The following is a 17,935-nucleotide window of genomic DNA, read 5'->3' as shown; positions in this document are numbered from 1 at the left end:
GACGCGGTCCGCCGACTTAATGCACTTAGAGCATTTTATGTGGGGACACACACAATCGGCTGTATAAAACCGATTTCTATAAAACCGGCTTCTATAAATTCGACCTAATTTCGTAGTGTAGACATACCCTAAGAAGTCCTGTGCAGTACCTGTACCTGCAGGTGTGCATGGATGCAGGAGTCAGTGAACTGGTCCTGCCCCAGGCCAGCTGATTTGACAAGAGATCAGCGAACTTGTGCTGATATATAGAAATTGCATGACACAGTGCCCTGCCACACCTCAGACACATGAGCTCTGTTTTTCTAGGGTCTGATTCTGAGAGGCACTGAGCACTTGCAACTCCCACTGAAGTCAATGGGCTTTGCGCTAGGTGAGTGCCTCTGAGGTTCAGCTCCGTAGAAGACGTAGTGCCGCCAATTGTTTTCCTATTTGATTTTTTTTAATGTCTGAGGGTCTGTTTCTATTTAGCCCTGAGGACACTGAATAATGCCGTGTGTATAACCCAAGGAGTCTCTAGAGGGGCCAGGTAGGAAGTAGGGTTTCTGGCTGTTAAGAAGCAGGAAACTGGAAGTTGTGAGCAAGGGGATGTGGACAGGAAGTGTGAGACTTTCCACCTGCTGTGGTGTGGGTAGGACAGTAGGAGGGACCTCACTGTTCTTGGGGGATGTTAGTGAAGGAATAGGAGCTTCAATCCCTGAGCAAAGAACACTAAGGATGGGGATAGTTCTGTCTAGTGCTCTAAAGATTCAAGATCTTCAACTGGCAGGCTGACATGCCTGTTCTCCATGTCTAGGGGTGAGAAATTGCTCACTACTACAGTAACTGGGGCGGGCAGAAGCAAATCTCTCGTGAATAGGACTCTCCCTGATATTGGGAGCAGACAAGTCCATAATACAGAGAACAGCTCACTGTCAGGGCACTTCAAAAGCATGCAGAGTGGAATCCTTGCCATCATGCATATGGCTGGGCAGAGCCCCAGACTAGGTGCAGGAGAAGGGATAGCTGAGAGTACCAAACATGCACAACAGTTTGAATTCCCCTTGAGTTACTAGAATAGGCATCTGTGGGGCGCAGGAGGCCGTGTGTTACTGAACTCTGCGTTACTTTCATGAAATCTCTCTGCTGCTGCTGTGAACTTAGAGTCAACTATTTTGCACGATAGGCTTGAATGCCAAGATTCCGCTACAGGTTTGAAGTCTCTTTGAAGACTCGTCAAGGAAAAAGACGAAATTCCTCAGGTACAATACAAAACCAAAACCATGTAGTTCAAAGAAACCTTTGCAGGACCCCATCCTGGAATCTGACCTGTCAGGAGTCACAGACACCCACTAAGAGTGCTAGTGAAGTCAGCTGCGATCTGCCCACATTTATCAGATTGTAGGATTGGGGCTTTAGACTGTAAGCCCTTTAGGGCAGAGATTCTGTCCACCTTTGTTTGTACAGTGCCTGGCACAATGGGGCCCTGATCACAACTGAGATCTCTGGGGGCTATTGAAATTTAAATATTAAGTGTTGAAAGTAGAACAGACTAAGGTGGCACTGCATGATGATCAATGTATTGCCCTTCTAAGATTACTGGTCAATATTCAAATATCATGGTACTGCCAGTCTACTCTATAAATACAATAAAGGAATATTTGTACAGTAATTATTTTCCATACAATGTAAGGTACTGGCTACTATCTATGTGTCTCTTATCCCCCTACTAATCAGAATGTCAGTCTTAGTCAAATGTCTGTGTGACTATATTGTTCTCTAGGGCTCATTTCCAGAAGATACAAGCCCTAATAGTATTCCAGCCAACAGAGACTCTCATTTACCTTAAGTGACAGAGGTTTGTGCTTTGGGATCATAAAATCCTTGATGACTGGGAGGACTGTGCAGTCATGAGGTGTAGAATAGCTGACAAGCAAGAAGTCCCATGCAGCCATAGAATCATTACAAACAATGTGGAAGTCTAATTCCTGAATAGGGAAAAATGGATAATAATTGACCAATATCTATAGACTTTTAGAGCTTTGGGTTAACCCTCTTAAAACAATTCAGTTTCAGAAGCTGACAGTACCACTATATTACAGACTATTTAGTGTGAATGAGAGTGTGACATTAAGCTCCCCTGTATTCATACCCAACACACTATTATAATAATCTCTGTACAAAATATGCCTTGTGAGGTATCATTTGAAAACTAATAACTTGCTGATCATGAATATTCTTTTAAATATATGTACACAGTGAGTATTAAGAGTTACGAATATACACTGGAATTATGACTTATTAAAGTGTGTTTAAACCAGGCATGTCAGGGGGAGTTGGTAAATAGGTCTGCCTTAGACAAAGGAATGCGTATTTGATTCTCTGACCAGCCCAGTCTTCAGGCAAAGCCAATGAAGGTCCATTTTTATGTATTAGGTAAACAAAGCTATTAAGCTTAAAAAGTGGAGGAAGGAAGAACATGGAGCTTCCTTCACCACCAACTCCATGTTGCCTTCCTCACAGCTTGAATAAACTTTCCTTTGAGGGGTAACTCTGGGAAGAATCCATTTCAAAGGTTTACTGCTCTATAAAGACAGATGTGGGGGGCTTAAGTGATATGCAATTGAATCAACTGACTGTGTCCAATATTACTGTATTATAAAAATGTATCGAGAGATCTTTTCTGAAAGCTAACACAACACTGGTGATTAATATTGTGAAATGTATGTATTAACACTATATGAGGAAATATGGATACTTATAATATTTAAGCTTTAAAGTCTGTGGCCAAACAGGGAAAAACAGGTTCCCCCCAAGACAGGAGAGAAGGCAATTATTTACCGTCTCCAATGTAAATTAAGGATGGTGGAATCAAAACAATGGGACCCCATTTACATACAGGGGGATGGGAATCCCACAGGGAGGGGAGAGCAACCTGAGGTCATCCTCCCTCTTGAAACATTGGAAGATATATGCAAAGACAGAAGCCATCTTTGGTGTCCATCACTAGACAGACACATGGGAACAGAGCTCTTGCAAGCTGAGGAAGATGCATCTTGCAATCCAGGGTGGGGGTGGGAGGTTGAAGTCTCTGGAGACTGAATATAGGTGACAAACCTGCTTAGGCAAAGATTTTTCAACTAGGAAGACAAACAAAGCCAGCATCTTATACTTCTTTGTAAGGTCCTGACTGAGGGAAAGTCAGTCAAGGCTGGGAAAAAGATAGATTGGGGGGGGGAGGGAAGGGGGAGTGATAAAAATCATCTTGAGCAAAGCCTATACCTTGCCAGATTAAATTTTAGACTTTTAGACGTGTTTTCACTTTTATTTGCTTGTAACTATTTCTAACTTTATTTCTTGTACTTGAACTTTACTTAAAATCCTCTTCTTTTGTTCATCAACTCATTTCACCATTAATCCAAATCAGCAATGCTGTGTTTGAATTAAAGTGAATGTTAACTCCAATTAGTTTAGCAAGTGGTTTGGGATTGTCTCTTTAAAGGAAAAAGTGGACTCTATTATTCTTCTGAATGTTGCAGGAGAGGGCTGAACATTTCAGAGCAGATGGCTTTGGGGAAGTTTGGGACTGGAGGTCTGTTGGGGTCATCTGCTAATCTTAACCAAGTCTGGGAAAGACAAAAGTGTGGCTGTGATAACTGCTGGCTGGCTGTTGGATTCAAAGTGGCTGAGTCACAGCTGTATATCGCACAAAGCATATGCTGGCTGCATGCGTGTGTCCCAGGCTGGGAGCCAAAAGTAGCAGAAGCATTTTGGGGAATTCAGGGTTATAATATAAACAGTGACACAATCTCTCACTGGTCTGAACTGCACCCCAGAGCATGACAGGGAGAGAAAAAGAAAAGGGATATCTTGATGCACAGTAAGGGACACTTGGTAACCTTGATACACAGGGATTTGGGATTAGATTCTTGTAGCCCATGTGATTAAGGGAGAGAGGTGCTGGTGAACCCCCATGCTTCACCCTATCATCATCTTTATATGTCTCCAATTTGCATTAATAGGGATTAGACACATACATCCTTGTACCTCAAGATTAGGCTATCGTTTGAGACAAGTGATATTAGCCAGACAAGCTCTCAGATCTGTTACAATTACAAAATAAGGTGTGATCAGCCATGTTAGAGATTAGGGCTGACATTTTCATAGAAGTCTATAGAAGTTAAGTGTCCAGCTCCTATTGCATTTCAACAGAATTTGGGTACCTCCCTTAGGGTCCTTTCAAAATCATAGTTTAGATTTTTCTTTAAACCCAAGATGTTCCAATTTTGTCACTGGAATTCATGCTGGGTGACAAGAGCCCTTTAAAAGTGACCCTGCAAGTGTAACTACTTTGTAAACCATGAATTAGAACACTGAACTTATTTACAGCTGGTGAGTCAAATTAGGACAGCAGTAAAAAGGTTAGAACAATGACATTTAATGTTACTCCACTTTTTTTCCTACCACAACAATGTGTATTTTCATATACATTATATTTAATAAAATGTACTGATATGGAAATAGGAAGCCATGGGTTTAGTTCTATTTACAGATTTTAATTGAAACATTTTTCTTAACAACATTGAAAAATAGAAACTTAAAGTTCTTTTAATTGTGTTTTCAGCCAGTTAGTGGTAAACAAATGCATGCCTTGAAGTTAAACTTCCTCTAAAACTTGGTCAGTTGACAGTTTCTAACTAAAGTGTGTATCTCTGTTTTGTTCAAAAAATACATACGAATGTCTGTCATTTCTGATACAAAATTCTACACTATCGTCAATAAATAAATAATAAAGAGATTTTTAAAAGTATGAAATGTAAACTTTGTTGTCCTTCCAACATACAGGATTTTGTTTTTCAATTTCTTGAAACATTACAGTGGTCTTGAAGGAAATTATAACACACAGACATTTCCCAGCACAGTTTACACTTACTACCATACTGTATCTAGCTATCCATTATGAAGATATCCTAATTTCCTAATGGAAATCATGACGACTTTTAGTGCTCTCCTGAGAACACCGTCTATACAGGAAAGGTGGGAACTAGTACCAAAACGACATGCAAAGAACATCAAAACCTACCAACAAGCTCCACAAGAACATTAACATGCCAATGAAGGGGTTGACACCTTATTCTGAAATAAAGTCATTACAAAAATACCAGTTTATGCATGATACCTAGGTAATGAACAAAAGGACTCTAAGCAGAACAATGATGGACTTTACTCTCTTATGGGGCTCTATTGTCCTTGGAGGTCCCAACTCAGAAAAGCAATTGAGCATATGCTTAAAGTAAATGGGACTTAAGCACATATGTAAAGTTAGGTTCTTTGCTGAACAGGGAAGGTTTGCTGAATCAGGGCCTATATATGTGTGGGGAGTTACGTGTGTCAATCTCTGCCCTGCCCCCCAAGATGACAACAAGACCCCTTTTACTTTGGGGTTACTCACTCTGCACAATCACAAACAAAGATTTTTTTTTTTTTTTTTGGTCACATCTAATATAGCCAACAAACTCGGAATGAACCTGGTTTGCAATGAACACCTTTTGTGAGCTACAGTACGCTACTGTCCTGATTTCAAAACCAAGATGTCAAATATGTTTAGGCACAGTACAATTTAATAACCAGTCACCACTGATTGCTTTGCAATCTAGACTCTACAGGGTAGAAATTAGCTTCCTGAGCTAGAGCAGTGATTTCTTGTCACAGCTGGTGACTTGATCATCCATCAGCTTTCATACAATTAAGCAGCAGTAGTAAAGAAGTGGTACAGTACAACATTCTATCTCCTTCACTTATTGTTTAAACATTTACAAACCTCCAGGAAATGATGGTACTCTGTTAGGGTGAAATTCACTGCTGTGGAGAGCGCCAGCACAAGGCCTGTGCACTGTTTAAGTTTCTTTTAAACCTTATTTTGAGAGTGCAATAATGGTACCTTCTGTGTTAATATATTTAAAAACAACAACATTTCAAATACCACCATAACAATCCTAAAGAAAATCAGAGATCTTCTTACCTGGTAAGTGTTCATTCATGTCATGTGTATACACCACTTTGTGGGGCAATAGGCACAAAATTCCTAAGGGGAAGTTTACAGAAAGCCTTCAAACATACAATCAGTGCCCTCTTCATTTAAATAAACATTACAGTAACTGGAGTAAGTGCAACAACCTACATGGTTTGTTCACCTTTCAGCTTGGAGCACAAGTTACGACTATGTTACTTCAGAAACCCTGAAAACTATAATGAAGTTCCACACAGAGACAGAGATCTGCTCCCAAAACTGGGATTCAATTTTCAGCAAGGATTATCAAGGCACATAGATTTTCCTGTTTGCTTTGATAACCCCCTTGCACATGAAGAACAAGCAGTAGTTTCATATAAAAGGAATAAGGATTTCTAGACAGCTTCTGCAGACACCTATTGCAGTGAACTCAGATTAAAGTGAAACATTGGTGCATTTTCCTCTAAGGTTCATCGAACAATTGCAGATCTAGTCGGACTACGATCTCTCCTGTTGGGACTTCGTGCAGGAGGAGACACTTTGTAACTGGTCCCTTTGAGCCCTGATCCTTCTTAATGTCCGCCACACGGATTTCAGTTCGGCCCAAAAAGTCTGAAACATAAAAATCAGCATATTCAGAGTGAAATACATTTTCACTTTATTTTCTGACAACATATTACTTCAAAGAAGGCAGATGGAAGCTAGTGCATTGGGAATATAAGGAGAAAATATGCCCTCTTTCAACAATAGTTTTATGGCTAATATAGGTAAAGCCTTAAAATCTCTTGAATCTAAAACTGGCTTTTCTAATTTGCTTTTATATTCCATCTACCTTTTTTTTAATGAATACATTTTAATCAAAAACATCAGGTAAAAGTACAAGAAACAAAAGGGATATTCAATTAAATTAAAAGGTGACAAATTCAAAGCTGACAAGTGAATATTTTTTCACACAATGCATAATTAGACTGTAGAAGTCATTGCCACAGGAATCCATTGAGGCCAAGAATTTAGCAAGTTTTAAAAATATTTTACATCTGTATTGATATAAAGAATATCTAGCATTATCATGGTTAATGATGATAAACATTTTGGAAGGGATATTAAACCTTGTGCTTCCAAGCTTAAGCCTATTTCTAACTACTAGTGATCAGATGAGATCTAATATTGGGGGGCAGATTACCCCACATGTGCCTACTGTGGGTTTCTTATACCTTCCTCTGAAGCATATGGTACTGGGCATTGTCAAAGACAGGATACAGGACTAGATGGACCACAGGTCTGATCCAGTCTGGCAATGCCTGCATTCTTATATTACAATCCAAAAATCATACGTGCCAAACAAAACACCAAAAATGTTAAACCATTGGACTGGATCATCCATATCATTCATGGGATCAGTAATTACAAGTATGTAACCCTTAAATCACCACACACAAAAAATGAAGGCAACAGTTGTGAAAAGGGAGAACAGATCATCCAAGTGAAATATTATTTTAGGGTGAAATCCACCTCAGTTCAGTGAAATGGGGCCAGCACCAGGACAATGCACCACTTAAGGATATGTCTACACTACAGCGGCACAGCTACAGCATTGCAGCTGTGCCACTGTAACGCTGTAGCTTTAAACATGCCCTTAGGTAGGCATACACATGCTAGCTTTTGTCTAGCTAGCACAGCAAAACTCAGCAGTGAAGACACAGCAGCCCAGACCCCAGTACAGGTTAAGACTGCGAGTGTGTATCCCAGTGTTCCAGGCAGGCTTGTTCAGTCTGTGCTGAAGCCCATGGTGCCGTGTCTTCACTGCTATTTTTAGCTGTGCTAGCCAGATTAAAGCTGGTCCGGGTACGTGTACCCAACCTGCAATCACAGCTTTAACTGCACTGGAGACATACCCTAAGAGGCAAGTCAGAGCTATAAACTGAGTGCTTCTATGCTGTTAAATGTTTACGTCAGCACCCATGTAACGCCTAATAAATGGAAAGGTGGGGAGAAGGGAAAACATCACCAGAAGTGTAGCAGCTTCATACTTACCGTCTGGGGAGAACTGATCCCTCTCAAACACGGTTATGCAGAGTACATCCTGCTCCAGATCTTTGATAAAGAATTGGCAGTTAGAGTTCCATTTAGGGTTGAGAGTGTCCTGCATAGTCTTGGTGATGTGACACTGAGAGCCCATTGTCACCTCACAGTATGGGTTACTCTTTCCTGAAAGGAATAAAGCAGATGCAGGGGTGTGATCACATTTTGATGGGCATGGATTTAACATCCTTCTAAATACCCTCTACCTTCCATTACCATCTAATTAGGAAAAGGCTGCTGGGCTGCCACTACTTTAACAAACAAAGAACATCTCTGGGGGCCGTCCTGAGATGCATAGCCCTGGGGGCCCATCCAGAGCACCCTCAGCTCCTTGTGATTTCAGCACCTTGCGGGATCGAGTCTTGTGTGAGTGACACTAAGAAAGCTTGTAAAAAAATACTTAAATACATGACAACTGCCCAAGTTTTGCTGTCCTGCAAGTAACTGTTTCTATGAATATGAGGTTCATTAAAACCACTTCATTTCACAAAATCTACATTTTGGGCCTATATTTTCTTTAGCATTAGACAGACAGGAACATCCAGGGGAAGCGTCCTTTATAACACACGCTAGGAAAATCAGTAAGGTCCTTACCATGTGACCTGCAAGGTTTTAGTTCAATGCCTTCCACAATGTTCACCATCAACCTTCCAATGCCTGTTGCCCTTTGGGAGCGAACTGTGGAGGGATGCGGGGGGAGGGGGGAAAAGGAATGACAAAATTCATTAGTATGCACCTGGCTTTTGACACTTCCATGAAAGACTACAGGCATCGAATCCCACACTGTACCTAAGTAGGCCTTTTCCCTCTTCTTCTTCTCAGTCTCTATGTAAAGTTCAGAAGCAGCTTTAATTTTCTGAACCCAGGCAGTCCTTTGAAAGGAAAAGACAAAAAGTTACCCCACAGCATTATGATTACTATTTTATTTCTCTTTAGCACTACACAGCATACAAAAATAAAGACAGTCCCTGCTCCAGAGCCCTCACAACCTACAGGTCTGGGCCTATACTGGTATATGCTAGATTGGAGCCCTGCACCTGTCAGTCAATGCGACTCTGCAGAGGTGTAAAGGTCTATACGTAAGAAGGCCTAAGAGGCAGAATCACAATGGCCAGGACACAGTGGGAAATCAAGAGTTGGAGATAACTGTTCCCTCCCATTCCTCCTGCATTGCTACAATAAACTAACTGGGCATTACAAAATCTCTGGGGGCCAGAGGCTCAGCTAGTGTAAATCAGTGTAGCTCTACTGACTTCACTGGTGCTTCGCTGTGTTATGCCAGCTGAAAAACTGGCCTGTGCAGTTTTTAGAAGTGATGTTAAAGAGGAGACGAAGGTGGCTTTGTAAACCAGGACGGGGAGGTCATTTCACTCATAGGGACTTAGCCTGGAAAAATACACAGAGAAAAGAGTGGGAAGAAAGAAACAGAGAGAGCATCAAGGCTGGTGTTACGGGCAGAGTTCAGGAGCAGTACCATGATATCTAAGAAAGTCTGTGGTGTAGGCAAATGGGGGCTCCAGACATGTATCAAGTGTAGAATTTAGCCTTAGGTTTTGCAGTTCTAAATATTTACAAGCAAAAATTAAATTGTTGGCCAAATTCATCATTTACTGATGCTAATGCAGTATTTCAGTTGCTGTTAATAAAAACCCAAACCTCTAGGTGTCAGTGATCTTAAGTGTTAAAATGTTGCTTTCTGCATCATCTGCACAGTGCAACTGGTAGTACCATTCAAATTTGGTAGAAAATATATTCAGAGTGCTGAGATATTGGCTGGCTGCACTAACCACTCCAATACAGAATATGCAACTGTTGTGACGGATCACTATGTGAAACATGGGGCCTGATCCCCAACTAGTGTAAACTCGTGTTGTTCTATTAAAGTCAATACAGCTAGGTCAATTTTCATCCACTGAGGATCTGTCCCACTCTGTTAATTTATTCTATGGTATGGAAATGGGGATACAGAAAACACCTAAGAGAACTACTGTGATCCTGCCGTGGTATGGACTTTTACGAACAATTTTTAAGCCTAAAAATCACAATTCTATATCATGTCATTCCTGTTTGTTCTCCCTCCTAGGAGGTCCCCCGAGTTCCAGGAGTCCCTCGTTTGCCTCCCCTTTCTATCCCACTCCCCCTTCCTGCAGAGGTCCTGTCCTGTGGCAACAGAGAAGGGATGTGCCTTGCTCCTCTGGAGTCCCGCTCACTGCAACTCTATGCATTCACCAGAGCTGGTTGCTAGAGAGTGAGGTCAGGCATCCACTCCTTCCAGGGCCTGAGGGTGACAGCTCCACAACACCCCCTGCTTGGGCCGCTGGGGAGCAAGGGATGTTTTACCCAGGTTTATATGCATTAAAATCTTTACAAATGATGCTTTTACAAGCAAGGATCATACTGAGCCTGTACTGAGGGCCACACCACACCGCCTCTTCTCTTATTGCCCCATCAGCTTCTGCAGGACTGAGGCTTTCACTTTTTAACAAAAGTTACTTTTCTAGTCCTTATGTTTTGTGACCTGATGCAGTGGTGTCTTCTTGAGTTTGCAGACAGACAGACTGAAACAAAAGTATCAGGAGAGGTGGAACCGCCCTTACTTGTCTCACTTTATTTGTTAACTCTGGAGCGGAATGACGTCAAATTGAGTTTTCCCTTTGTTAACCATTTCCCTAGTGGTCTGGGTCAAGTTAGAGAAGGGTATATCACTTTTTAATTTGATTCCCATTTTCAAATAATTATAATTACCACAGCATTCACCATACTAAGTACAGGGAATACTACACACACCTGGGTAATGTTACCTACTTGCAAAGACATTTATAAAGATCAGGGCTGGCTCCAGGCACTAGCTGAGCAAGCTCGTGCTTGCGGCGGCAGATTCTAAGTGGCGGCTTCCCTCCAATCCTTTTTTTTTTTTTTTTTTGCTTCGCCGCTCCGGCCGCCCTGTAGGGGGGTGGTGGCATGGGGGAGGGGAGTGCGCTCCGTCTCCCCCAGCCAGTGCCGGGACTGCAGCAAGCCCGTCAGGGCAGCCCGCGTCCTTCCCTCCCCGCCGACCGGAGCGGCGCGGAGCCCTCCCGGCAGGCAGCGCGGTGGGAGGGGCCGCGTGGCGAGCGCCCTGCTGAAGGAAGCCCTGGTCGCCCCCCTTCTCTCTCTCCCCCCGCTCCCTCCGCCTCCCCCCCAACTAGCCAGGGCACGCATTCCGCTGCCCAGGGCATGTCTGCAGCGCAGGGAGTCCCCCTGCAACCTGGCTCCAGCCGCCCCGCACGGTTTTTTTTTTTTTTTTTTTTTGCTTCGCTGCTCCGGCCGCCCCGCAGGTTTTTTTTTTTTTGCTTGGGGCGGCAAAAAAGCCAGAGCCGGCCCTGATAAAGATTTTCATGGTGATTGTCGTGTGTGCATGCACATGAACATATACATCAAAATCTTTAGAGTCAGCAGTGAGGAAGCTGCAGTGACTTACCTTTCATTTATGCTTTCTGCACGAAGCGTGTAGACTCTATCAATGTGGGAGATATGGAAGATGGGCTCATCTCCAGAAGGGTCTGTGGGTAATTTTACTAGTACCTCATTTAGAAAAATGGGCTGTGAAATATTAGGCAAAGCTAGAGTAATACAGCACTATATCTGAACACACTGGAATGCTCAACGCAATACAGACGGCTTTTGTTTGTGCCCAGAATATCCCCTCTCGCCTCCCGCTTTTTAAACTCCCTTCTTCAAAGGGCTTGTGTCTCATTCACCCTTTCTCTTGCCAAAGACAGCTCCCTCCAGATCCTGTGAATGCTTCTACTTGAGTCAGAGAGTCACAGCGTGTTTCAAAGTTCTCCCTTCCCACAAGCAGCACACTGCCCTCTGCATCCCTTCCCTCTTTCTGTAGCTGGGATACTTGAAGTCAGTTAATAGGATGCTCAAAAGCGCCTTCCTTTATACAGATCAAGCTTACAACCTGTCCAGCACGAGCACCACAGGACTGGAGTCCCAAGTGTACTTGACAGCCTTTCTTTCTTAAACAGCAACAGACAGTGCCATTGCCCACCCCTCCAAGTGGGGAACTGCCACCTTCCTGAACTGTTAAAACACCAATAGCTTGGCTACCATAAAAGCGGTACTTACAGTTTTATACATTTTATACTGCAGATTAGACTTGGGGCTGAAGACCTTGTCTGTACCAGAGGAACCAAGAGGCTTTATGATCTGAGTCAGCAGGAGGAAATCATTGAACAGAAAACCATACAGTTCCTTGTTGCTCTTGGCTTTGTAGAGTTTTCCACTGTGCAGAAACTTGCGTGGTCCCAAGCAGTTTGTAACAGAATTAAAGACGAGTTGCTGAGAAAAGAAGAAGAACAACAATGCAATGTACAAAATCAAACCATCGAGGCTCCCCTGGAAGACATCAAATACAGGTTTGAGTTCTGACATTTGCTTCAGCTCATTTCAAAGGGATGATGGGTAATGCCTGAGGCTATGTCTACACTACAAAATTAGGTCGAATTTATAGAAGCCGGTTTTATAGAAACCGGTTGTATGCAGCCGATTGTGTGTGTCCCCACATAAAATGCTCTAAGTGCATGAAGTCGGCGGACCGCGTCCACAGTACTGAGGCTAGCGTCGACTTCCGGCGCATTGAACTATGGGTACCTATCCCACAGTTCCCGCAGTCTCCGGCGCCCATTGGAATTATGGGTTGAGATCGCAATGCCCGAATGATGCAAAACAGTGCCGCGGGGGGTTCTGGGTACATTGCGTCAGGCCCCTCCCCCTCCGTCACAGCAACGGCAGACAATAGATTCGTGCCTTTTTACCTGGGTTACCTGTGCAGACAACATACCACGCCAAGCATGGAGCCCGCTCAGCTCAGCTCACCGTCACCATATGTCTTCCGGGTGCCGGCAGACGTGGGACTGCATTGCTACACAGCAGCAGCAGCTAACTGCCTTTTGGCGGTAGACAGTGCAGCATGACTGGTAGCCTTCATCGGCGATCGGGATGCTGGTAGCTGTGGGGCTGGCAGCCGTAGGGCTGCATTGCACCAGCCCCTTGCCTTTTGGCAGTAGATGGTTTATTACGACTGGTAACCGTCCTCGTCGGACAATCATGGATATCAGTCATAGTATATTATTTTCTGCCAAGTATTGTCTGCTGAGCACCCAGAAGAGGCCGAAGGCGATCTGGGTGCTGGCAGACATATGGCTGGCACACGTGGGGCTACATTGCTACACAGCAGCAACCCCTTGCCTTTAACCGTCCTCGTCGGACAATGATGGCTATCAGTCGTAGTATACTATTTTCTGCCAAGTATTGTCTGCTAAGCACCCAGAAAAGGCAGAGGGCGATCTGGGTGCTGGCAGACATGTGGCTGGCACACGTAGGGCTACATTGCTACACAGCAGCAACCCCTTGCCTTTTGGCAATAAATAGTATATTATGATTGGTATCCGTCATCATCATACTGGTAAGCGCCCAGTATTTGCTGCCAAGCACCCAGAAAATGCCAAGGGCTATCAGTCATGCTGCACTGTCGTCTTAAGATGTAAAAAATAGATTTGTTCTGTATTCATTTCCTTCCCCCCTCCCTCCGTCAAATCAACGGCCCACTAAACCCAGGCTTAGGAGTTCAATCTCTGGGGGGGGGGGTGTGCATTCTGTGTGACAGTTGTTTGTATTTCTCCCTGATGCACAGCCACCTTTCTTGATTTTAATTCCCTGTACCTGTACGCCATGTCGTCACTCGCCCCTCCCTCCCTCCCTCCCTCCTTCCCCTGGTCTTTCAGATACTAGTTTCGCACCTTTTTTCAGACCAGACGCCATAGCTATCACTGGGATCATGGAGCCCGCTCAGATCACCGCGGCAATTATGAGCACTATGAACACCACGCGCATTGTCCTGGAGTATATGCAGAGCCAGGACATGCCAAAGCAAAACCGGGACCAGCCGAGGAGGAGGCGATTGCAGCGCGGCGACGACAGTGATGAGGAAATGGACATGGACCTAGACCTCTCACAAGGCACAGGCCCCAGCAATGTGGAAATCATGGTGTTACTGGGGCAGGTTCATGCCGTGGAACGCCGATTCTGGGCCCGGGAAACAAGCACAGACTGGTGGGACCGCATCGTGTTGCAGGTCTGGGATGATGCCCAGTGGCTGCGAAACTTTCGCATGCGTAAGGGCACTTTCATGGAACTTTGTGACTTGCTTTCCCCTGCCCTGAAGCGCCAGAATACCAGGATGAGAGCAGCCCTCACAGTTGAGAAGCGAGTGGCGATAGCCCTGTGGAAGCTTGCAACGCCAGACAGCTACCGGTCAGTCGGGAATCAATTTGGAGTGGGCAAATCTACTGTGGGGGCTGCTGTGATCCAAGTTGCCAGGGCAATGAGAGACCTGGTGATATCAAGGGTAGTGACTCTGGGAAACGTGCAGGACATAGTGGATGGCTTTGCTGCAATGGGATTCCCAAACTGTGGTGGGGCGATAGATGGAACCCATATCCCTATCTTGGCACCGGCGCACCAAGCCACCGAGTACATAAACCGCAAGGGGTACTTTTCAATGCTGCTGCAAGCCCTGGTGGATCACAAGGGACGTTTCACCGACATCAACGTGGGCTGGCCGGGAAGGGTACATGATGCTCGCGTCTTCAGGCACTCTGTTCTGTTTCGAAAGCTGGAGGAAGGGACTTTCTTCCCGGACCAGAAAATAACCGTTGGGGATGTTGAAATGCCTATCGTGATCCTTGGGGACCCAGCCTACCCCTTAATGCCATGGCTCATGAAGCCGTACACAGGCAGCCTGGACAGGAGTCAGGACCTGTTCAACTACAGGCTGAGCAAGTGCCGAATGGTGGTGGAATGTGCATTTGGGCGTTTAAAAGCGCGCTGGCGCAGCTTACTGACTCGCTCAGACCTTAGCGAAAAGAATATCCCCATTGTTATTGCTGCTTGCTGTGCGCTCCACAATATCTGTGAGAGTAAGGGGGAGACATTTATGGCGGGGTGGGAGGTAGAGGCAAATCGCCTGGCCGCTGATTACGCGCAGCCAGACACCAGGTCGGTTAGAGCAGCACAGCAGGGCGCGGTGCGCATCAGAGAAGCTTTGAAAACGAGTTTTGTGACTGGCCAGGCTACGGTGTGAAACTTCTGTTTGTTTCTCCTTGATGAAATCTCCGCCCCCCCACCCACCCGGTTAACTCTACTTCCCTGTAAACCAAGCACCCCACCATCCCCTACCCTCCCCCCTTCAAGCACCACTTGCAGAGGCAATAAAGTCATTGTTACTTCACATTCATGCATTCTTTATTAATTCAGCACACAACTAGGGGGATAATTGCAAAGGTAGCCCGGGATGGGTGGGGGAGGACGGAAGCAAAAGGACACACTGCACTTTAAAACTTTAAAACTTATTGCTCTGGAAATCATCTAGGCTGGAGTGACTGGGTGGCCGGAGGCCCCCCCACTGTGTTCTTGGGCGTCTGGGTGAGGAGGCAATGGGACTTGGGGAGGAGGGCTGTTGGTTACAGAGGGGCTGTAGCGGCGGTCTCTGCTCCTGCTGCCTTTCCTGCAGCTCAACCATACGCAGGAGCATATCAGTTTGATGCTCCAGCAGCCGGAGCATCGACTCTTGCTTTCTGTTTACAAGCTGACGCCACTTCTCCTCTTCAGCCCGCGATTCAGCACGCAACCTCCGCTCTTCAGCCCGCGATTCAGCCCGCCACCTCTCCTCTCGCTCATATTGGGCTCTTCTAAAATCAGTCATTGACTGCCTCCACGCATTCTGCTGTGCTCTGTCAGCGTGGGAGGCAGTCTGTAGTTCAGTGAACATTTCGTCACGCGTCCTTCGCTTCCGTTTTCGAATATTCACTAGCTTCTGTGAAGGAGAAACATTTGCAGCTGGTGGAGGAGAAGGGAGAGGTGGTTAAAAAAGATACATTTTAGAGAACAATGGGTACACTCTTTCACGTTAGATTTTGCTGTTCACATCACACAGCACATGTGCTTTCGTTACAAGGTCGCATTTTTCCTCTTATATTGAGAGCCTGCAGGTTTGGTGTGAGAGATCATTCACGCAGTGCCAGGCCACAGATTTCAGCTTGCAGGCAGCCATGGTAAGACACAGTCTTTTGGCTTTTTTAACCTTGTTAACAAGTGGGGATGGTTTAAAACAATACTGCTCTCATTAACCATACCAAGCACCCGTTGGGTTGGCCATTTAAAATGGGTTTGCAATGTAAAAGGAGGGGCTGCGGTTTCAGGGTTAACATGCAGCACAAACCCAACTAACTCCCCTCCCCCACACACCCAATTCTCTGGGATGGTCACTTCACCCCTCCCCCCCACAGCGTGGTTAACAGCGGGGAATATTTCTGTTCAGCAGAGCAGGAACGGGCACCTCTGAATGTCCCCTTAATAAAATCGCCCCATTTCAACCAGGTGACCGTGAATGATATCACTCTCCTGAGGATAACAAAGAGCGATAAGGAATGGATGTTGTCTGCATGCCAGCAAACACCGGGACCATACGCTGCCATGCTTTGTTATGCAATGATTCCAGACTACGTGCTACTGGCCTGGCGTGTTAAAGTGTCCTACCATGGCGGACGGGATAAGGCAGCCCTCCCCAGAAACCTTTTGCAAAGGCTTTGGGAGTACATGAAGGAGAGCTTTCTGGAGATGTCCCTGGAGGATTTCCGCTCCATCCCCATACACGTTAACAGACTTTTCCAGTAGCTGTACTGGCCGCGATAGCCAGGGCAAATTAATCATTAATCCTTAAACACGCTTGCTTTTAAACCATGTGTAATATTTACAAAGGTACACTCACCAGAGGTCCCCTGTGTGCCCAAAGGGTCTTGGGTGAGTTCGGGGGTTACTGGTTCCAGGTCCAGGGTGATAAACATATCCTGGCTGTTGGGGAAACCGGTTTCTCCGCTTCCTTGCTGCTGTGAGCTACCTATGTTCTCTCCATCCTCATCTTCCTCGTCCGCCGAACCCGCTTCCCTGTGTCTTTCTCCAGTGAGGGACTCATAGAACACGGTTGGGGTAGTGGTGGCTGCACCCCCTAGAATGGCATGCAGCTCCGCGTAGAAGCGGCATGTTTGCGGCTCAGCCCCGGACCTTCCGTTTGCTTCTCTGGATTTGTGGTAGGCTTGCCTTAGCTCCTTAATTTTCACGCGGCACTGCTGTGCATCCCTGTTATGGCCTCTGTCCTTCATGGCCTTGGAGACCTTTTCTAATATTTTGCCATTTCTTTTACTGCTTCGGAGTTCGGCCAGCACTGATTCATCTCCCCAGATGGCGAGCAGATCCCGTACCTCCCGTTCGGTCCAGGCTGGAGCTCTTCTGCGATCCTGGGACTCCATCACGGTTACCTGTGCTGATGAGCTCTGCATGGTCACCTGTGCTCTCCACGCTGGGCAAACAGGAAATGAAATTCAAACGTTCGCGGGGCTTTTCCTGTCTACCTGGCCAGTGCATCTGAGTTGAGAGTGCTGTCCAGAGCGGTCACAATGAAGCACTGTGGGATAGCTCCCGGAGGCCAATAACGTCGAATTCCGTCCACACTAACCCAATTCCGACCCCCTAAGGCCGATTTTATCGCTAATCCCCTCGTCGGAGGTGGTGTAAAGAAACCGGTTTAAAGGGCCCTTTAAGTCGAAAGAAAGGGCTTCGTCGTGTAAACGTGTCCAGGCTTAATTCGATTTAACGCGGCTAAAGTCGACCTAAACTCGTAGTGTAGACCAGGCCTCAGTCTCATAGTACGAGCAGCACAAGGCATAGAAAGGTGATAGAAAAATAACTATTAATTTGAGGATAGGTCCATCAATGGCTACTAGCCAGGATGGGCAGGGATGGTGTCCCTAGCCTCTGTTTGCCAGA

The 17,935-nt window shown here is 45.5% G+C and overlaps 1 protein-coding gene across 1 annotated transcript in view; it reads right to left on the bottom strand.

Annotated features, from left to right (window-relative positions):
- Positions 1-6,449: 6,449 nt before the first annotated feature.
- Positions 6,450-17,935, bottom strand: part of LOC135894095 (intersectin-1-like) — a 37,096-nt gene continuing 25,610 nt past the window's right edge. The window contains exons 6-11 of the mRNA XM_065422169.1: positions 12,179-12,391; positions 11,526-11,647; positions 8,858-8,940; positions 8,663-8,746; positions 8,021-8,194; positions 6,450-6,598 (exon numbers count right to left, since the gene is read on the bottom strand). Coding sequence (XP_065278241.1) covers positions 6,450-6,598; positions 8,021-8,194; positions 8,663-8,746; positions 8,858-8,940; positions 11,526-11,647; positions 12,179-12,391 — 825 coding nt within the window. The remainder of the gene's footprint in view (positions 6,599-8,020; positions 8,195-8,662; positions 8,747-8,857; positions 8,941-11,525; positions 11,648-12,178; positions 12,392-17,935) is intronic.

Source organism: Emys orbicularis, chromosome 1 (assembly GCF_028017835.1).
Source record: "Emys orbicularis isolate rEmyOrb1 chromosome 1, rEmyOrb1.hap1, whole genome shotgun sequence".
Classification (NCBI taxonomy): Eukaryota; Metazoa; Chordata; order Testudines; family Emydidae; genus Emys; species Emys orbicularis.
This window is presented reverse-complemented; position numbering and strand designations above follow the sequence as displayed.